Source organism: Schistocerca gregaria, chromosome 9 (genome assembly GCF_023897955.1).
Source record: "Schistocerca gregaria isolate iqSchGreg1 chromosome 9, iqSchGreg1.2, whole genome shotgun sequence".
NCBI lineage: Eukaryota > Metazoa > Arthropoda > Insecta > Orthoptera > Acrididae > Schistocerca > Schistocerca gregaria.
The window spans coordinates 176,115,088-176,137,860 of NC_064928.1; the positions used below are offsets into that span (position 1 = coordinate 176,115,088).

The following is a 22,773-nucleotide window of genomic DNA, read 5'->3' on the forward strand; positions in this document are numbered from 1 at the left end:
TGTGACAGATATGATACACGACTGGGATGGAAGTCATTACAGCAAAGACGTTTTTCGTCGCGGCGAGACCTTTTTACGAAATTTCAGTCACCAACTTGCTCTTCCGAATGCGAAAATATTTTGTTGAGCTCAACGTACATAGGTAGGAATGATCATCAAAATAAAATAAGAGAAATCAGAGCTCGAACAGAAAGGTTTAGGTGTTCGTTTTTCCCGTGCGCTGTTCGGGAGTGGAATAGTAGAGAGATAGTATGATTGTGGTTCGATGAACCCTCTGCCAAGCACTTAAATGTGAATTGCAGAGTAGTCATTTAGATGTAGATGTAGATACGGTAAACCGCAATCGCGATAGGCTACAATCCGATCTATATCAAAGTCGGAAACGTGATGGTACGCTTTTCTACCCCTTACACGAGCCATCACAGCGACTTTTCACCAGGCAACGCCGGTCAACTGCTGTTTGTGTATCAGAAATCGGTTGGAAACTTTCCTGATGTCAGAACGTTGTAGGTGCTGCCACCGGCGCCAACCTTGTGTGAATGCTCTGAAAAGCTAATCATTTGCTTATCAAAGCATATTGTTCCTGTCGGTTAAATTTCGCGTCTGTAGGACGTCATCTTCGTGGTGTAGCAATTTTAATGGCCAGTAGTGTATTTGACAAATCAACTTTCACAAAGAAACGTGAAAGTTTAATACCGGCCTAACAGTAGTTGCACCTCTGGTGCCCCTCTCGCTTTGGCGCCCCAAGTGGCGATTCGTGGCGCTAGGGCTAACGGGCCCTGTACGCGGCCTACGATCTGCCGCCTTAAACTGAGTGCATCAATGCACTGAAGCGCTAAGGAAGCTCGTATGCGCATGCGTATTCAAATACAGAGATATTGTAAACAGGCAGAACACGGCGCTGCGGTTGGTAACGCCTAGGTAAGTCAAGTGTCGGCCGCAGTCGTTAGGTCGGTTACTGCTGCTAAAATGGCAGGTTATCAAGATTTAAGTGGGCGTGAACTTGGAGTTACATTCGCCACACGAGCGATGGGACACAGCATCTCCGAGGTAGCGACGAAATGGGGATTTTCCCGTATGACCATTTCACGAGTGTACCGTGAATATCAGGAATCCACTAAAACATCGACATCGCTGCGGCCGGAAAAAGATCCTGCAAGAGGGGACCAACGACGATTGAAGAGAATGTTTAACGTGACAGGAGTGCAACTATCCAGATTTCAGTCCTAGAGCATCAACAAGTGTCAGTGTGCGAACCATTCAACGGACGTCATCGATGTAGGCTTTCGGAAGCGAAGGCCCACTCGTGTACCATTGATAACTGCACGACGCAAGGCTTTACGCCTTGGCTGGGCGCGTCAACACTGACATTGGACTGTTGATGACTCGAAACCTGTTACCTGGTCGGACGAGTATCGTTGCAAATTGTATCGAGCGGATGGACGTGTACGTGTGTGCAGACTACCTCATGAGTCCATGGTCCTTGCATGTCAGCAGGGTACTGTTCAAGCTGGTGGAGGCTCTGTAATGGTGTGGGGCGTGTGCAGTTGGAGTGATATGGCAGCCCTTATACGTCTAGATACAACTTTGACAGGTGACAAGTACGTAAGAATCCTTCCTGATCGCCTGCATCCATTCATATCCATTGTGCATTCCGACGGACTTGGGTAATTCCAGCAGGACAATGCGACACCCCACACGTCCAATATTGCTATACAGAATGGCTCCAGGAGCACTCTTCTGAGTTTAAACACTTCTGCTGGCCACCAGACTTCCCAGACATGAACATCTTAGAGCCTGTCTGGGGTGCTTTGCAACGTGCTGTTTAGAGGAGATTTCCACCCGCTCGTAATCTTACTGATTTATGGTGTCAGTTCCCTCCAGCACTATTTCAGACATTAGTCGATGCCACGTCGTGTTGCGGCAGTTCTGCATGTTATTAGACAGGTGTCCCAGTTTCTATGGCTCTTCAGCGTATTTCCGTATATAGAAGAGTTTATAGAGAAAAGTTCAAGATCTCGGTCTAACAGATTGAGTCTTTTGGGTTTTTCTTTTATGCTATAATTCACACATTGTTATATGATGTTATATGCTGTTCTGTTATTCAGCTATTGTTGTCCTATGTTTGCCCTTTAATTTTTTGTGTTTTCTGTAAGCGCGTATGTATGTTTGTCATTATGTTGCTGTATAGTGCTATTTGTAATTCTACTCCAGTGTCATTGTCATCGCTGCCGTCTACTATCTCGTGCTTGTCTAATTACGCTTTTATTTTACTTTTAAAGTGTGTTTAGATGCTAACTTCGTCATTTTGTGCTATTCTACTTTTTGCGATTATGTTTCTTTGGGACTTTGTAACCAGTGTTGATTGTATGGTCCTTGTAACTCAAAGCAAAAATAGAAAAAATTATATTTTTTTAAAAAAAGAAAAGAAACAGGCGAGTCTCGTCAGCACGAAGATTCAAGACCACGCCATAATGTTTGGTTTGAGATTCGTGCGCAACCTCCTGATAACGAAAAACTTGATCTAATTTTTTCTTTACTCTGTGGGTACTTGCCTATAGAATAAGGATATTGCCATCGCAATGGACAATTGCTACGGAAAAAGCCACCGAACAACGAATGTTGCTGAAGGGTGGCAGTACAAAATAAATAGTGACGACAAGATTGAGAGAACTGTAAAAAATCATTGCTCACATTCAGAAACAGGGGTGACATCTATTCGCAAGTGATGTATTAAAAAGCTATGAAAGCTACTGAGTTTTCGCAGTTTACTTGGTTAAAATTATTAATTACACTGAAAAAACATTGCCAGCATTTTTTTAGTTTCAACATTTTGTTGATACAGGAGCAGCAACCTAGGTCAAAGTTGCAGTGCATATGTTTGGAAACTATTTTCGAACCAGCTAGCTCATTTTCAAGCCTGATCTACCGAGGCTGCACTCAAAGTCATGTGGTCTATCCTTTAATCATTTTTTAAAGTTTAATTTTCTTATTTTTGGATGTCCATAATAATTGTTTTTATAGCTGTCTACATTTCATCTCTGTTTCACTGTATTTATACTTATGCTTGTCCATAGGTGCCTCTCGGCCAACGATACCATACGCTCATTTTCATTTTCTGACTGAAACTGTATCAACCGTATTAGGTAAGTCGAGAGAGTCATAACCACCACGAAATGCTGCCAAAAAAGACATGGTGGTATTTAACACGAAAGAGGCAAAGTGTTCATGTAATAGTCCATGTTTTCCAGTACATTAACAACAGAAAGCATAGTCTGGCCTCAGAGTAGGCATGAAATAACAATGTGTGCGTCCATGGATATCTGCACTGCACATTTAAAATAAAACAAAAATCTCCTTCCTTAGAATTTTTTTAACATTGTTTTAATACGACATTCTTAGGTAGATATACTTATATTCAACACACGGATTATTGTTAATACGTTATTATCCTAGATACTGCTTTCGTTTAAACTAATGAAACACAACTTTAGACTGTCTAATTCAGTCACAGCAATATTCCACACGGCGACTGCGGAAAACTACTTTGACGTTGAACAGCACATGGTGTTTATGCTGTAATCAGTCTGCGAAATACATATCAGTTTCACAAAATTATAAAGGAATAAGGGCATCAAGTTGTAGCAATATTTAGTTACGTGCTCAACAAAATCGAAATCTGTTTATATTTAAGACTTATATCCCTTTATGTTGATACAGGTTATGGCAGAAAAAATGACTTGTTTTAAGTTGCGTACCATTGTTGAAAACAGTCTTTAGCCGACAAAGTCTCCGGCAAACTCCGCTGTCCGCATTTCTCCGACATTCCCTGGTCTGTACCCACAAACAACGGGTACGGGAACACGACAAAAAAATAATGGATTCATTATTCTAGACATATTTGCATTTGCTTTGAGTCTAGGCCGACGCAAGAACGCAGTTGTGCCAAAAGAAACGAAATTATCCGTGAATAGTGTGACAACTCAAATAAACATAACTTACGGAGCCAATACTAACAGCGTGTACATCTCATTGTTGTCGTACACGTTAAGCTAAAATTGTCAAACCTGCGATTTAGCGGCATCTTAAGACAGACACTTCGGGAAGGATATGAGAATCATGTGATGAAGGATTTTAGCCTGTTCTCCAGATTCCAAAGGTAGGAACACTTGTATTTTCTGTCCCTTTTGGACACCCATGAATTTATGACCACGCTATCAATGAGTCACAACTGGAATCAGACATTTCGTACAGATATCTAAGTGTAACAATCTGTGGGGCTGTATAACAGCATTATCACATAGGCTCAATCGTAGGTAAAGCAGGTGGAAGACGTTTGCTCATTGGAAGGATACTGGGAAAATACAGTATGTCTGCAAAGGAGTCTCCTTGCAAAACACTTCTGTAACTCATCCCAGTGAACTTGTACAAAGGAGGGCAGCATAGATGGCGACGGGTTTGAGTTACGTGCTGGGCACTGTCTCTGAAATGCTGTAAAGCCCAAAGTGGCATAAGCTTAAAAACAGATGCCAACTATCCAGAAAAAGAGTGCTGTGTAACAACGTTGCAAGAACCAGAATTACGTGAGGAATGTAATTACATACTGCGCTACCCTGCGTTCTCTCCGTTAAGTGCCAGCAACAAGAACAGAAGCACACACATAGATATTTTACCGGATATTCTTCCTGTATTGGATAATGGAACGGCAATAAACTGTTCAATGTAATAAAATGGGAAGTATATTCCACCATACAATTAACAGTGCTTAGCAGAATATGGATATGGACACAAGAAGACGTAGTTTATGTCAGTTGTTTTTTAATTGATTGACTTATGCTCTTATCAGAAGTCGCACTCAAGCCCAGAAGACACCTCTTTGTTCGCCAGACTGCCTGGATATCACTCATGGCAGTCGGGAAATCTGCAGGCTACACAGCATCTGAGTCATCATTTATACGATAATCTCGAGCGTTCCATGATAGACTAGCTCGAAAGCACAGTTGCCCACTGCGCATGCGCCGCCAGCTGTCACGTGAGGAGGCTTACCAGTCCAGTCCAGTCAGCCCTGGTGCAAAGTGCGGCAGTCAGTGTGCAGCTGTTGCAGATGGTGTTTGTGCTGTGTCTGTGCTGAGCGCGAGTTAAAAGATGGCGCGACGCAAGAGGTTAGCGCCGCTTCTGCTACTCATGTTCGTAGCTCTGATAGTCCGAGAATCGCACGCTAGCGTGGAAACACGTCCCAAAACGTTGCACGTAAACCAGGAGGATTCCCGGCTCCACAAGAGGACAGTTGTTTTCAATGCCCAACAGGACTTTGACAGCGTCGCCGATTCGCCGGATATGGATATCGGAGCACGCAAGAAGAGGTCGACAGATGTGCCGAAGTACAATATGACAAAGGTAAGGAAACTAGAACACCGCTAACGCCCATACGCATCGGCCCCTGGACAAAGAACCAACTGGTCGATACCCCAGCGAAGGTTATGCGCAATAAGCGCGGTGTTTTCAAATTGATGCGTCACCAGTTTTCACACTAAATGATCAATAAGTGTAGTAGATCACCTGTGTATGGTGGCTTGAATAATGTTTCTCATTTCGTTCAGCCTCATACAGTAAAACAATGTAATGTTGTCAAATTAAGCAAACATTACAGATATTCCGGAAGACGATGGCAGGTCGCGCAAGGGCTTGATGCAAACGTCATTCGTTAGTTGTAGACAGGTGATTATCGCTGTAGGTGGACAAGAGTGTTTTTTCCGGAATAAGATTTTGCAGTTTGTTGTTAGACCTCGGTACATACGTTGGAAAAATATTTGACATTTCTTGTCACATTTTACATGACTCACGTCAGTACTGACTTCTCACACTGATTATCGCTTTCCTTTGTGTGTGATTTTTGAACACTCGCCAAAGCGTCTGTCATGTAACATCCCACTGGCAGCATAAAAAAAAAAAATAGACGCATCACAATATTATAGTGTTGGCAACAATTTGGCAGGACAACCGGTGCGGCAGAGTACTTGGACTGTAGAGAAAATTTTTTTCTGTCGTCATACTAATAGCGCAATAAGTAACTTCATGAATGAACGATATTTTATCTAAAAATGTAATTAGATGGCGGTGTGTAATACAACGTTGTCTCGATAACATATTCCGCCAATTAATCCTCCCTTCATGACTTTTGCGTTTCCTTTTGTTAAACTATACAACACGAACACAAAATCACTATCTTTTCCCACCCAGTGATTTAACTGGACCTTCCATTTTGTTAATGTATACCTTACTATTCAATGAAAGTAAGAAAGAGATAAGTTTAGGGAATGGAATGCTATATAAAATTGAGGTCATGTAAACGGCGCAGTGAAGGGATTCCACAACCTAGGAAGCACAATAACTCATGTCACATCCGAAGGAAAGAGTATCTCACATTAGCCTTCCTTAATATGAGAAAAAATGCTCCAGAACATCTATGTGAAGCACAGAGTTGTATGAATCATTTGCTGTCTAAACATTGGAAAAGTAGGGAATATAAGTATTTGACACAATTTTTATTTTTTACATATAATGTGTTTCTTAAGACTTGCTCGCCAGATGTGACTCAAACTCCTGGTATGTACAGGACATGATGAACAGATGAATATAAATGTCTAGGTGAGACGTCATTAAAAATTACCATTAATTTGCTGCATTCATTGAAGCATTTGCTAATGTGGAATGAGTTAAGATGTACATTATGAAAGAAAAGCAACCTTTACTTTGTTAATGCCTGCATCACATTGCTATGTAATCCAGAATGAATTTTCACTCTGTAGTGGAGTTTGTGCTGATTTGAAATTTCCTTCAAATAAAAACGGTTTGGCAGACTGGGATCCATAATCTTTGCCTTTTATGGCAAGTGCTCCATGTTTGCTATGTACTATTGCTGCCTAAATATTTTAAGTTCAATGTTGTAACATTTTGTGGTAGGGCATAATGGAAGGAGGGCTTTACTTCCTCTATTGCATCAAGTACATACATGTTTCTTTGCCCTATTAGTTTAATATTTACTTGACAACTGGTATTTATAAAACTATGACAGTTATTGCATATAATCTTTTAAATATTATTTTCTGTTCTGGTCAGTCAATCTACATGTCAGTGGTCGGTATGTGAGAGCTGGCATTTTTAGGTATCAATACCTTATTTCTTTTCCTTCATTTTTTCGTGTTATAATTGAGTGGTTATGAAGCAACCATGTCCATTATCATTTTAAAACTTTGTTTTGACCAATTCCTGTCATGTATATACTAGCAAAAAATTGGGTTTTTGTAAGCTTTTACATACCTGTTTAACGGAAACAGTGTGTCATTTCACAGGTGTCAGCCAAACTAGATGCCAAGAACAGCACAAGCAATGGTGACCTAGGAGTTTTTCTTAAACCAGACTTGAATTGGTGAAGGGTTATCTATGATGAGTTATCCAGAATGAAATTTTCACCTTGCAGCAGTGTGCAGTTATATGGAACTTCCTGGGACATTAAAACTGTGTGCCGGACTGAGACTCAAACTTGGGACCTTCGCCTTTTACAGGCAAGTGCTCTACTGACTGAGCTATCCAAGCACGACTCATGACTCGTCCTGACAGCTTCAATTCCGTCAATACCTTGTCTCCTATCTTCCAAACTCTTCAGAAGGTCTTCTATGAACCTTGCAGAACTAGCACTCCTGGAAGAAAGGATATGTCTGGAAACATCCCCTACGCTGTGGCTAAGCCATGTCTCCACAATATCCTTTCTTCCAGGGAGCTAGTTCTGCAAGGTACGTAGGAGACTTCTGTGGAGTTTAGGAGGTAGGAGATGAGGTACTGGCAGAATTGAAGCTATGAGGACAGGTTGTGAGTCATGCTTGGGTAGTTCAGTTGGTAGAGCCCCTGGAAGTTTCATGATGAATTATGTTGTCTGCTTCATATACTTGGTGGCTATTGATGTGCGCACTGCGAAATGTGGAAGGACAAACTCTGTCCAGCCATTGCTTTCCCATGCTGGGATTTATCATCATAAATGTTTTTGTGATGTTCTGATGCACCTTTTTTCGTTTATTTACTTATTCAGCTTGGATAAGAATAATGGTGGTAACTGGATATACTTTTTCCAATAAAATCATATTTGGATTTGCTTTAAGTGATCTGCAGAAACGGTGGACAACTTAAATCTTGATGGTTGGCTAGGGCTTAGCCCCTACTTTTCCTGAATGAATGTGTGTGCTGGGCCATAACACTACACACACTCTCAGTATTTTATGAACTCGTGTGAATGGATAGTTGGCTGTTTTCATTATAAATGCTTTCATGGACACCACTTTTATGAATATTTGTCTGCCTTCTCTAGGATGGATTTTTTTAAGATAGTGCACATTCGCACCATCTAGAGGTGCTCGCAAGTGGTTAGTACTGCGCAATTAAGATTTCAAAGCATGTCCCTGGGCTCTTACATTCATCTTCATTGAGGTAAGGTGAAGTATGTAACTCTTTGCTGGTTGTTTTTACAGTGAATCCCTTACCATGAGCTTATAAAAGTTGTGTGAAACATTGCAGATGGTCATTGTATTTCTTGTCTTCAGTTCAGAGACTGGTTTGATGCAGCTAGTTTTCACAGCTTTATCTATAGAATTCTGTGTTAGAAAGCCTGTCCTTTGACATTTTTAATATGTGATTATTTGGATCTACTTTCTCTTCTTTAGCATTCTACATTACTGGGTGTCTTAAATATTTTTTGTAATCTCATATTCTCTGATATCTTCATAAGGTTTGACACTCAAAAACTTTCAGTTTATCTTTTGAGGATTGATAGGTTTTCCACTTCCATTTACTGAACTCTTAAAACATCATGCAACATAATAATAAACAGTGGTAAGCTTTTATGTCTAATTGTATGTTGTACCTCCTTCAGATCATAACACTGGTTCATACGTGACAACCACGTGTTACTTTCTGAAATGTGAACCAAGTTGGAAAAGGTAATTATCCACTCAGCATGTGATATGTTCCCATAATGTATATCTTGATTTGTAGATTGTAGTTTTTATACAAAAATTACTGTTATTAGGATTTTAGTTTGTATCGCCCGTGTGGATTTTTTCTTCAGGTTGTAACATAATTACTCAGTGTATGTTAGTATTTAGGGATGCCATTGTAACTTAATGTAAAGCTACTACATTTCATTTTTTTATATATTTAAAAAAAATGTATTATACAAATGACAGTAATAAAGAGGGTACTAGTTACTATTGATTTCACATACCAAGGAAATGGAAGCAGCAAGCAAGAGTTTAACCATTATGTGTAATGGCAGCATCCTACCATGTGCAATTTATGATGAGCCATCATGACTTAGATATAATTGATATGTATATTTAGTTTCCCAACTGACATATTTGTGATCTAGTATTAATTTATATCTTAATGTCTGAATATCATTGTTCTTTCATTCATGTAACAATGAATATAGCTACACGATAGCTGAAATCAATCTGCAATAAACAGATTAAAAATTTACCCCGACGACACCCTGCCTCTAATCTTGTATCTCATTAATACAGATATGGAGCACGCTGTTTCCTGTTCCACTTCAGAAAGAGTAACAGTCATAACTATAATATTAGAAGGAGAAATGACGTACACTATCCATCACCTGGTCTTAGTGTGACACCAAAAAGAATGCAGTATTCTGCACTATTTACTTAGTAATGTAAAGAGTAACATAGAAAACAAATGGCATTCAATGTACATAGAGGTAGACAACCATTGTAAATGGTGATCATGGTATCATATTTGTCACTGGCAAAGTGTGTTACACTTATAAACTGACCATGTTTTACATGCAAACAGGTAGCTAATATATCGACAATGTGTTAGGTATTTCTTACTTTTCACGAGATATTCTGTGTTTATATTAATCTTGTGGTATTGGCCAAAGATCACAGAGCCACACCAAAGGTAGCAATGCAGATCAAGCCACAGACTTTACTAAAGTCTTGCTGCAATCCACGATGGCAAATGGGAGTCACTCCTGAAGATCACGACTCCTCTCTCGGCAGAGCATCACACCAGAGGTCAATATAGAGTTGTGCACAGGAGCACTCTGCCCAATTTGTAACCTCAGATATGGCTGTTACTGTCATCGTGTAGGACAGTGACAGTTCTTAAAGTTTCTGATAAATATACTTTTGCAAAGGTTGCATTTTGTACACCAAGAGAATGATTTGTCAGTAAGAGTGTCAAGTGATGCATTGCTAGTCAGTGAAAGTTGTGAATTATCCGGTAACCCTGTGGGGAAACAAGTGTGCCAAAGTTGAGTACATTTTTAATGTACTCATTTATGTTACACTGTGAACCAATACTGAATTGGTTCTAGTTTGATGAGACTTCTCCCAAAGCAGTTAAAAAAACCCACATGTATGGCTGGATTAAAGTAGTTTTGTCTGGTCACAACACATCTTTAGTCTTCTTTTTCTCAGCAATTTTATAACTGCTTTGCACCATCCCAGATTGCTTCTGTCTTTACATTGCTTACAAATGCTACACTGTCTGTGCATGGGCAAGACTGCTAATGTTTACACACTGCAGGTGCATTCTTTTTGTGTCAGTTTTAGCAAATTCTCTATTGCTTCTTCTAAAATGAGATTCTCCGTCTACTTTGAACTACAAAATTTTCGGTGTGTTCTATTGATGACTTTATTCCTTATAAGGCTGTTCTATACTCATTTTACGTAATATGATTGATTTTGTGAGTTTCAGATCCTCGTGATTTTCTTATCTTCTGTCTGTGTATGGTGTTATGTGTGTGTTGGATTATTATCTACAAGTGCTATTTGACATTGGATTAACTGAAGAATTCAATACTGCTTTACCAACTTTGTACCAAATTGTCATGTTCCAAATTAACCCAGTCACTACAAACGCTACAGATCATCCTGTCACAACAGGCTACATTAAAGAAGAAGAAAAAGAAATGTTGTGGTGTTCTGGTTTCTCTCTGTTTGCACACATAGTGTCACACACTACATTGTTATTTTCTTATGGGGTGAAGCCAACGTCCAACGTGAGAAGGTTCAGTTGATCCTGGGTGTGTATAAAATTCCGTGTATCCTCCTCATTATGTGTTGCAGGCTAAAGGCTAAACAGAGAATAGTGTGTGGCTCTGTTGTAAAAGTCAATTGGCATTTTCCTGTTAGTTCTATCTTTATATGGATAAGTCTTTTGGAATGGGAAATCAACAGCACTATAGAAATGATAGCAAGTAACACAGTTTCTTCTTCTATAGCTCACGGCATAAGGTGATGAATTTTCATTTAATGTGGGACGAATGAGTGTGCTTTTCCAATATGTAGGTATGACTGTTCTGTCTCTCAGATATTTTCTGTTAAAGACTTTAGTTGAAATTCTGGACATTGTCCCACATTTTTAATAATTCACAATAAACCTGATCTTTGCACAAGCCTTAATATTATTTATTGCTTGCTGCTGTATTTTGCTAAACGATAGAAGGATGGGCGATATCTCGGGCACATGTACCTGGGACTTCAGAAATAAAATACAACTGTGGATCACTGGATATACTGTTTGTGTATTTGCTAATAATTTTTATTAGTCAGTATTTTCTTCTAATATAAAATGAGTTTCAACAGGTGAGTTCATTGAAATAACTCTACATTTTGACTACTGTCACTTTCATTGTCTTCGTATGAAGTGTCGAAACAATACCTTGGTAGCCATTTGAATGCCTCAAACACCAACTGGAATCATATCTGCTTGACAGCTCATTTTGCTCAGAAAAATGTCTCAATATGTAATGACATAAAGTGTGTGTGATTAAGGCACAAAGAGGGCAAGAAAGGTGGAACTTATAAATGTTGTGGTCTTCATCTGATGACTGGTTTGGTTTAACTCTCCACATTAGTTTATCCTGTAAAGGCTTGTAATTTACAAATAACTACTGCAACCTACATCCATTTTAACGATAAACTGATCTGTTCTTTTAGTCAATGTGTGCCATTATCATTTTTTCCTCTAATTTGATGCAGTCCCTCCTCATTAGTTACTTGATCTGCCCATCTAACCTTCAGTGTTCCCTTTTCTGTACAGGCTGCATTCCATACAAATGCATACAGGAAAGACCTCATAAAACTTAAGTCAATATCAGATATTAATAAATGCCTGTTTTTCAGAAATATTTTTCTTTCTGTACCCAGTATGCATTTTATATCCTCTCTACTGTGGCTATTGTCGGTCATTTTGCTGTGCAAATAACAAAACTTGTCTACATTTCATTGTTTAATTTCCTAATCTAATTCTCTCAGCATCACCTAATTTAATTCAACTACATACCATTATCTTCATTATCTTTTCAAGAGTCTATCCATTTTGTACAGCCACTCTGCCAAGTCCTTTGCTTTTTCTGTTAGAGTTAAGATTGAACATAGTTAAGTATAAATGTATGTCTAATTTGTTCTATTAAAAGAAAAAGCTTAAAACTGTCGTGTAAATAAACAATTTGTTACTATGTTATTCAGTAAGAAATAGCAGTATAATTCTAAAACTTGCTCATTCTGCACCTTAGTGAGAAGTCCACCATAATGTGTAAATAACTAATTAATGATTGTTGAGTCAACATAAGTTGATGCCTTCAGTTGCAGAGGGCTGGATGCAGCAGCTTTGCTAGCTTACCTCAACCAGTAATGTATCATGATTTTGTGAACATCTCAATGGCAACGCCTCAGTGTTGTCATAGCTCTGCATGTGGCTACTGTTTTCGCTTGCAGCCATTAGTACTTTGCAGTTGAAAGCTGACAACAGTGCTGTGAGCTGTTGGGCATCTTTGTACATAGTCTCGAACATAATGCTTGACGACCGCCTACAATTAACATTGTCTCCAGTGCATGATATTGTGGCACCTTACAAAGCCCAGAGGATCACTCATAACTATCATACTGGGAGAAATTTTCAGGTGACCATCTATACTGTTACCAAATTGTCATTGTTATGTTCTGTTGTTACATGGCCTCTTCACCTGTTTTGAGTTCGTAGATGGTACAAGTACAAAAGTTTAAATGAACTCAACTATGTCACCTACCACCCCCAGTGCACTACATAGCTGCAAGTTTTTTGAAAAAATTGTATAAAACACACAAAAACTGAATTAAGCACAAAAAGGTGGTTAAAGCTTATACTTGATATTCAGTGTCAAATGAAAACTGAATGTTATTGAATGTAGTAGCCTGTTGTGTATTCTATCTTGTAAACATTTGCAGATAATCGTGGAAGCCATCTCAACACTGAATGAATAAAAGTACCGAAGGAAATTTTCACTCTGCAACGGAGTGTGCACTGGTATGAAACTGCCTGGCAGATTGAAACTGTACACTGGACCGACACTCGAACTTGAGATATTGCACTTTTGCAGGCAAGTGCTCTACCGAATGAGCTACCCAAGCGAGACTCGCTCTGTCCTCACAGTTTTACTTCTGCCAGTATCCTGTCTTCTATTTTCCAAACTTCAAAGAAGCTCTCCTGTGGAATTGCAAAACTAGCCCTTCTGGAAGAAAGGATATTGTGGAGATGTGGATTAGCAACACTGCAGGGCATGTTTCCACAGTTAAATCTTCACTCTGCAGCAGTGTGTACATTGATTTGAAACTTTCTGGCCAGTGAAGCAATGAGGAGGGGATGCGAGTCATGCTTGGATAGCTCAGTTGGTTTGGCGCCTGCCTGTTTGGTTTGGCGCCTGCCTGTTTTGTTTGGTTTGGCGCCTGCCTGTTTGGTTTGGCGCCTGCCTGTTTTGTTTGGTTTGGCGCCTGCCTGTTTGGTTTGGCGCCTGCCTGTTTGGTTTGGCACCTGCCTGTTTGGTTCGGCGCCTGCCTGTTTGGTTTGGCACGTGCCTGTTTGGTTTGGCACGTGCCTGTGAAAGACAAAAGATCTGTTCAGAGTTAGTCCCAGTCCAGCAGGTTATTGGAAGCGTTCAATCTGTTACAGCCCCTGGGCATAATGGTGGCGTGGTGTGTGATGTCATTATGGCAAGGTGTTTTTGAGTTGGTTCATGTTTGTAGGTTTTGTTTTATTTGGTGAAGTCCTCTGTTGGGGGATGTTGACATGTACACATGCGATATTGGATTCATTTGAGTCTGATTATCGCTCTGGTAACATGGGTTTGTTGCCGTCTGGGTAATCAGCACTGTAACCTGGATTTGGAAGTGTCTCCTTTGTTTCCAGTGACGCGTGTTTTTGTGTGTGTGTGTGTGTGTGTGTGTGTGTGTGTGTGTGTGTGTGTGTGTGTGTGGTGATTTTGTTAGGTGTGATTAGTTTATTCAGGGGGGGGGGGGGACCTAGGTGAATTTGTTGATAAGTAATTTTTGTTTTGCTTGTATTTTAAAGTAAGTCTGATGTTTTGTTTGTTTTATATCTGTGGTGTTTCAGATATGTTTTAGTTGCTCCAACATATATGCAGGTTTTTGGGTTTTCAAGTTGTGGAGGTTTTGGTAGTGTTTTCTGAGTTATGTTGGTGTGTGAAGTTTGTGGTTGTGATTTTTTTATTTGTGGTTTGCCAGTAGGTATCGAGAGCTGCGTTTGAGCTGTATAGGTCAAGGGAAATGTCAGATTATGCTTTTGGGAATTGCAGATATTGGTTTTTTGGTATTGAGAATTTGGTTTGCCTGATTACAGCTCATGATTCTCCAGTGATGCCTGGGGAGATCAAATCTACATCTACATCCATACTCCGCAAGCCACCTGACGGTGTGAATCATTGTATCCACACAGAAGGAGTCTTAACTGGTGACTGCACCCACTGGTTTTTCCCTTGAACGATGGAGCAAACCCAATCTGCCCATACTGATTTAAGTTTTCTGCAATTTCCCTAAATCACTTAAGGCAAATGGTGGGATGGTTCCTTCAAAAGGGCATGGCTGCTTTCCTTCCCCATCCTTTCCTAATCTGAGCTTGTGCTCCATTTTGGGAATTGCAGATATTGGCTTTTTGGTATTGTGGGTTTGGTTTGAGCTATGTAGGTCGAGTGAAGTGTAAGATTCCTGTTGCTTTTGTGGCTGTGGTGTTATGTCATAAGTTGAGATTTTTTTTGATGGTGCAGTCTTTTTGTTTTGTTATATACTTAGTTTGTCCCCACCATAAAACCCATATTTTGTGTGGTTGTCCCATTGGTTTCATTTTATTTTTGGAGTGAGGTGTTCTTGTGTCATTCTTATTTTTGTTCGCATTTGTTGGCAATTGCATGTACTTAAGATTCCTTCACCATTCACTATACACTGGAAGTAGGCATTTCTGCCATATTGATGACGTCATGGATCAAAGCAAATGGGTGAAATCAGATGTGTCTCTACCAGAAAGTTTCAGGATGATAATAGTAACACTGTAGTCATTGAAATCGAGGAAACTGTCGTGGTGCACAACAAACATCCTATTTTGACCCTCTTCCATTGTCAACCATTAAAGGAAAATTCAGTGCATGCAGTCACCAGTTAAGAACTCTTCTGTGTCGATGCAAGAATTTGATCTCCCCAGGCATCACTGGAGATTAATGAACAATAGTCAGACCATAAAAGGTAGATATGGTTTATTCACTACACAATTAGGGATGCGATAATTCTACACATTGTAACTATAGTGCCTTCTTTCAGCTAGCCACCATGTTTGCTGACTTTCATCCTTTAGTGTACAAAGAACAGTGGTGGACAACCTCTCATAAGGTGAAGTGATCAAATAACTGGGGGAATTAGATGTGGGGATGTAAGACTTTTTAAGCTTTTGATTGTGCAAATTTTCCCACAAAGGTTGTGTATTTATTTGTATTTGTCTTCGTCTTCATCATATGGCCAGTCCCTCTCCAAATATACCAAGCGTCTCACAACCTTGTACTGAGTGGGGTAACGCAGCCTTTAGCACACTGGAATTGGATTTAGGATGACAGTTATTCAGATCCACATCCGGCCATACTATTTACGTTTTCTGTGATTTCCCTAAATTACTTAAAGCAAATATCAGGATGGTTCCTTCAAAAGGGCATATTTTTTATATTATTTTTTTATTTTTATATGTAATTTTTATGTATAATTTGCCTGAATGTGCATGTTTTCAGATGCTCAAGAACACAGAGGGTTACATTACAATTTAGACACCACCAAGGCATTTCTTTTTTTGTCATACCTTTCTGTTTTGGCACTTACAGCCTTGGGATACACTCCGAGGGCTCATATCGGGTACAATTTTTATCTCAATAAATGGTATCTTTTTGGTAAAATGTCACCCACTAAGTGGACTTAGTTCAAAATTGGAGACTCGGGTGCCTTCTGCCTGCACAACTGTCAGTGCCAGAGTTATGCTCTGGTTGTCCATTGTGTGTTAAAGGCCTCAACTCAGATATGCTAGGCACTGTTTGCTGTAAACAATTGTACTACTCAGTTGAACAGTTTGAGATCAAGAATTATCTTATGAAACGTTCATATGCTAAACTGAGCGCTTGGGATCTGTCTTGACAAACAGACAAAATGCGGTGACTCGCAGAGGAACTAATAGAAACTTGGTCCTACATGTTTTACATTTACAAATACTGACTCGGTGCACGTCATAGTGAGAGGTCACAGTTGTGATCTACTGAATGTGTAAATAGCTGACTGAATATACCAGAATGCTAGATAATATTACATGTGTTCACTCTTTGTTTTATGAAATTATCTCTTGAGGTAATGCAGCTAAAATAAGGAAAAGCAATAGTTTAGCAAATGTGAGCTGTTCGAATATTGTGTAAATTGAGATATGACACCCATCTTCAAAAACGGATGAATGCACATTTTCACAGTGATGTAAACTGATAAAATTGTCGCGAGCTCTCTAGTGGGTTCTTAACCACTTGACATGGCTGGAAGTTCAAGCATTTTATCAAGTTTTAAAAGATTGGGATTTCTGATTCTTTCTTTTCTGCACACTTAATCTTTAGTGATACTCTTGGATGTTAAGTCAATTGCTGATGAACTTCAAATTATGCAAGATCAGAATAAGATAGAAAACTAATTTCCTGATAATCAAACAATGGACTATCCAGGAGAAGGTAATGATAAATGAAAAAGATACACACTTGGAAGAGCAGTTGAACGGAATGGATAATGTCTTGAAAGGAGGATATAAGATGAACATCAACAAAAGCAAAACGAGGATAATGGAATGTAGTCAAATTAAGTCTGGTGATGCTGAGGGAATTAGATTAGGAAATGAGACACTTAAAGTAGTAAAGGAGTTTTGCTATTTGGGGAGCAAAAAAACTGGTGATGGTCGAAGTAGAGAGGATATAAAATGTAGACTGGCAATGGCAAGGAAAGCGTTTCTGAAGAAGAGACATTTTTTAACATCGAGTATAGATTTAAGTGTCAGGAAGTCATTTCTGAAAGTATTTGTATGGAGTGTAGCCATGTATGGAAGTGAAACATGGACGATAAATAGTTTGGACAAGAAGAGAATAGAAGATTTCGAAATGTGGTCCTACAGAAGAATACTGAAGATTGGATGGGTAGATCACATAACTAATGAGGAAGTATTGAATAGGATTGGAGAGAAGAGAAGTTTGTGGCACAACTTGGCCAGAAGAAGGGATCGGTTGGTAGGACATGTTCTGAGGCATCAAGGGATCACCAATTTAGTATTAGAGGGCAGCGTGGAAGGTAAAAATTGTAGGGGAGACCAAGAGATGAATACACTAAGCAGATTCAGAAGGATGTAGGTTGCAGTAGGTACTGGGAGATGAAGGAGCTTGCACAGGATAGAGTAGCATGGAGAGCTGCATCAAACCAGTCATAGGACTGAAGACTGTAACAACAACAACAACAACACACCATATAGTGGAGATGTTGAGCCACAGATGGGCACAACAAAAAGAGTGCTGGGATATGTTGGAAATTATCATTTCTGGTATATGGACACCATGCCGCCAGTCCCGAAGCAGCATTAGGCTGATCAGTCAGGCATATTTGGGAGACGAGGGTCCCACTGACCATCAGTAGAGAATGCGGTAGTTGGGAACTGAATGTTGAGTGAAGTGTGTACCACATTATGCCTTGCAGTGACTGCTATAAAATTGGTGGATTCTTGCCAAATTACCACTTGTCAATGTGACAGACTATAGCTGATTAACCCTGTATGAGACTAACCAGTTCCAAAATAGCAGGGGTTGGTAACTATTTACCAGTTTGGTGTAAAAAGCATTCACCAATTAAAATAATTTGCTGCTACCGGTCCACCAAAGGGCAAATTCATAACCACAAATAAATATAGCGGCATACTTCCTGCCATAGGGATTTGGTTGTGAACTATTGCATTGTGCCCCCAGAAAAATTATCTGGGAGGCCTAAGGAAGCATTAAACATAAGAATGGCTATAAATAAAAGGGAAAGTAAACGATCCATCAGGATATTAATGTAGCCAACCACTGCTAATTTATTCAAAGAAGACACAATATTTACTTTGCATGGTGGCTAACACAGGATAATGTACACAGTGGTATAAATGATATAAAAAAAACTGTCTTGGCAGAGCATTCTCCAATGACAACTAATATAACCCAGAGCTATTGTGCATTGCATTAGTTCGACTATACTAGATAAATTGTTATTGCACAACAAATTCAAGCAATTCTCTATGCATTGTTCAGTTCAGCACAGCAAAGTTCAGTCACTTTGCTTTGCCACCATTCACTGTTCTGTACTGCAACAAATATACTGGTTTTGTAGCTGACATCAGGCGCTCTCAGGTAGTGTCAAATGTAATTTTAGTGTTTTATAGCTTTTGTTACTATTGTTTCACATGCAAATGTTAATAACAGTATTGTGAAATGGTGTGTGTGTGTGTGTGTGTGTGTGTGTGTGTGTGTGTGTGTGTGTGACCTTCTGGCCAAGAGCTTAGATGTGTAACAGTCTATTCGTTGCGTCTGTCTGCGACCCAAAATTCCTCTGTACAGTAGCAATCTGTCCTTTCCATAATAGTGTTGTTATTTAATCCTGACTTTCCATTGTTTGTTAAATGTTAATAACTTTGACAAAATGTACGTACACGCCAAAAACACTGACATTTCTTACAGGAGAGTGATGAAAGTCTAATGAAAACAGTGTCATCGCAATAAAGAGAAGAGTGAAGTAAAATTTCTGTTGGCTCAATTTCATCACTCTACTGTGGGAGAAATTCAGGCTGCATCTACATACAAGATGAAACTTCCTGGCAGATTAAAATTGTGTGCCCGACCGAGACTCGAACTCGGGACCCTTGCCTTTCGCGGGGAAGTGCTCTACCAACTGAGCTACCCAAACACGACTCACGCCCCGTCCTCACGGCTTTACTTCCGCCAGTACCTTGTCTCCTACTTTCCAAACATCACAGAAACTCTCCTGCGAACCTTGCAGAACTTGCACTCCTGGAAGAAAGGATAATGCGGAGACATGGCTTAGCCACAGCGTGGGGGATGTTTCCAGAACGAGATATTCGCTCTGCAGCGGAGTGTGTGTGTGTCGTGCTTGGGTAACTCAGTTGGTAGAGCACTTGCCCGTGAAAGGCAAAGGTCCCGAGTTCGAGTCTCGGTCGGGCACACAGTTTTAACCTGCTAGGAAGTTTCATATCAATGTACACTCCGCTGCAGAGTGCAAATCTCATTCTGGATGCATACAAGATGTTTGAGAAGTGTAATAAGACTGACTTTTTTGTTTACCAATGCTTTATTATTTATTTAGACAACAATATTGTCCCGTTGAAAGTAGTCCCTTCGGCAGCTATTCATTGGCAGTGTCATTGTTCCATCTTGGTAGCAGTGCTGAAAGGCTTCAACTGGTAGGGCCATTAACATGTCAGTTGCATTCTGTTGAATGTTTTCTAGAGTCCCAAGTAGACATCATTTTAAGACATTTTTCCAATTTTGGGAAAAGGAAAAAGTCACAAGGACTCTGGTCAGGTTATAGAGCAACGGGAATGCCTTTTGAGGTCAAAAATTCCTTGATGGGAGTACCCGTGTGACATGGGCCATTGTAATGATGTAGCAGCCAGTTGACACAAACATTTCACATATGCAAGTCTTCAATCAAAAGTTGATGTATGGTGAAAGTGTTTAATGGGTCACACATCATCATTTTAATGGGTCACCCATCATCCTCACTGTTAAACTTGGGTCTGACATCACAAGAGCATGCACACATTCAATGTTTTCATTGGTTTTTGAAGTTGAAGGTCTGTCTGAGCAAGGTTCATCAATTCAGTGTGATCTCGGCCTTCCAAAAATAATTTGGGCCAGTGAAAAGCTTGTGGCAATGATGTTCCCTATAGTCCTGTTTCAACTTTTCAAAAGTAACACTTGCAGATTATCCAGGTTTAACACAAAACTTGATAGAATAATGTTGCTCTAAATTCTGCTGTTCCATTCTCGTAACACACAACAAAAACACAGCTTAACTGATAGTGCTCTCAAATATCGTGATGGCTGTATGGAGCTGCGACTTGCACTGACCACCTGGACGGAATGAACAAACTGGTCGACATAAGCAAAACAACACAACATAGCCAGATCACTCACAGTATATAATTTGTGTGTCCTACATACAGCATATAACTTCACAGCCTACATTTATTTCCTCTGCGTCTTTGATTTCAGATTCCCAAAATACATTGTTATTTACAGTACCATTGTCTGTTCGGTAACCAAGTGAGGTGGTGCAATGATAAGATATTGGACAAACAATCGGTAGAATGATGGTTCAAATCACCATTTGGTCACCCAGATTTAGGTTTTTTGTAGCTTCCATAGCTCACTAGAGGCAAGATCTCGAATGGTTCCCCTGAAAAATACACAACCAATTACCTTCTGCATTTTTCTCCAGTCAGAACTCGTGTGCAGTTGCTAATGACCTCAGTGTGTATGTTATGTAAACCCTCATCTTCCTTTCAGTGTGTGTCCTTTGTTAATGGCATGCACTGCTGCTTCTGATTTGTCTGGCTGGCTGAGGTGAGCACTTTGTGTGCATTTCACATGCGACTAAGAGATATGATATTGTGTGCAGGTATAGAAGAGGAGCCCGGGCAGAAAGGGGCAGGGAGGCATCGGAAAGGTGGCGGCATGGAGTGGAATTTATTGAACCTTTAATATATTCTGTAATTGTGGTGTGCAGAAGAGCTCACCTGTTGTGGGAGGAAAGGTCAACTGCCAGTCTAAGCACAGTGTGATGAAAGTAAAAGAAAAAGGAAATGTGAGAGGTACCGTCTCGCATTTGTGTGGCTGGTGAGGAGGGCCATAAGTAGACAATAGAAGCTGTCCACTCTGCTGAAGACTAGAGTAAGAGAGAGTGTCGGACAGCCTCACACACGACTTGTCTCCTGTGCTTCCTATTGGTCATCCGGGTGATGCGTGTAGCTAGTTTTCTCAGCAAGGTGTGGAAAAGGTGGTGCGATATTAACAATAACAGAGAAGGAATGTTGCCACTCGCCATATAGTGAAGATGCCGAGTCGAGATAGGCACAATAAAAAGATTCACATACTCGTAGCTTTCAGCCATTAAGGCTTTTGCCAGCACCAGGCACGTATGCCACTGTGGGAACTCATGTTGAGAAAGTGTTCGAAAGATGTGGCTGGTACCTTTGTCATTAAAATTGTTTTTAACCGACTGTCTAAAATATTCCCAAGTACCTGGCCATCCTGTGCAACTGCATTTAGCTGTTGGACTGTGGTGTACACTTTTAGCTGCTCCTGTAGCTCCCAGTTATCCTGGATCCTAGTGGGTCCTTCGGAAAGCCCACTGCATCCTACTTTTTTTTTACTGGAATAGAATTTTATCTTTGTTGTGTTAGGCTGTAGTCCTGGCAATATTTTAATTTTTTTTCTCTACAAACAAGTTAAGACACTTCATGTCTTCTGCTGCCTCTTCCTCCCTCTCCAGCATTAGATACTTTGTTGCAGAATTGGATGATGAGCATAGTAGTCTGCTGTCTAAGTGGTGCCACCTGTTGGTGTTTGTATACAAGCATATGAAAGTTTTCATCCTGCAGAGGGAAGTCCCCCATGTTACTTCCTGATTTTGCTTTATCAGAATGGTAGACGGCAACTTTTATGTTCTTGTGTGAACTAATGAGATTTTGCATTAGTTCGAACAGATTTTCTTCATTTATGACCAAACAATGAGACTGTCTACAAGCTGACAGTGAAATTTTGATTTAGTTCAAAGTACACATTTTGAAATTAGACCTACCATGTGGCTGTATAAAATAAAGTTTCATCATATGATGCTGTCCATAGTTTAATAGCTCATTTTCAGATAATATCTCTTTCTTGGTGTTTTGTACATGATCCACTATTTGACTCTATTGCTTAAATCTTGAGGTAAACTGACATGCACGTGGTACTTATCTTCAGGTACTTTACGATTGCTGGCATCGTGACCGGAGACAGTTTTCAACTGCTTGATAACTTCACTGTAGATATCATCTCCAACAGCATAAGTATTGTTGTGTTTGTGTTTGTCTAGCAGTAGAAAACAGTGTGCCCTTTCATAACACAATGATGACATACCAAGTCTTGTATATTAAATATATCTGAAGATTAAGTATCAAATAATAAAATAAATTGTTGGATATTAATTTTCTTAATGCTCTTGGTTTAGGTTCCAAGCACACTCTGAGATCCATTTTCTTGAAATACTCCTCACGTATGTTCGTGATCCCTGGAGTTAGAAGGCAGCTCGTGGTGATGTTCATTTGTTAATGGAATATGAC

At 39.8% G+C, this 22,773-nt stretch overlaps 1 protein-coding gene across 1 annotated transcript in view; it reads left to right on the top strand.

Annotated features, from left to right (window-relative positions):
* Nucleotides 1-5,065: 5,065 nt before the first annotated feature.
* Nucleotides 5,066-22,773, top strand: part of LOC126291582 (sortilin-related receptor-like) — a 177,820-nt gene continuing 160,112 nt past the window's right edge. The window contains 1 exon segment of the mRNA XM_049985115.1: nt 5,066-5,397. Within this exon segment, the coding sequence (XP_049841072.1) occupies nt 5,146-5,397 (252 nt within the window). The 5' untranslated portion in view covers nt 5,066-5,145.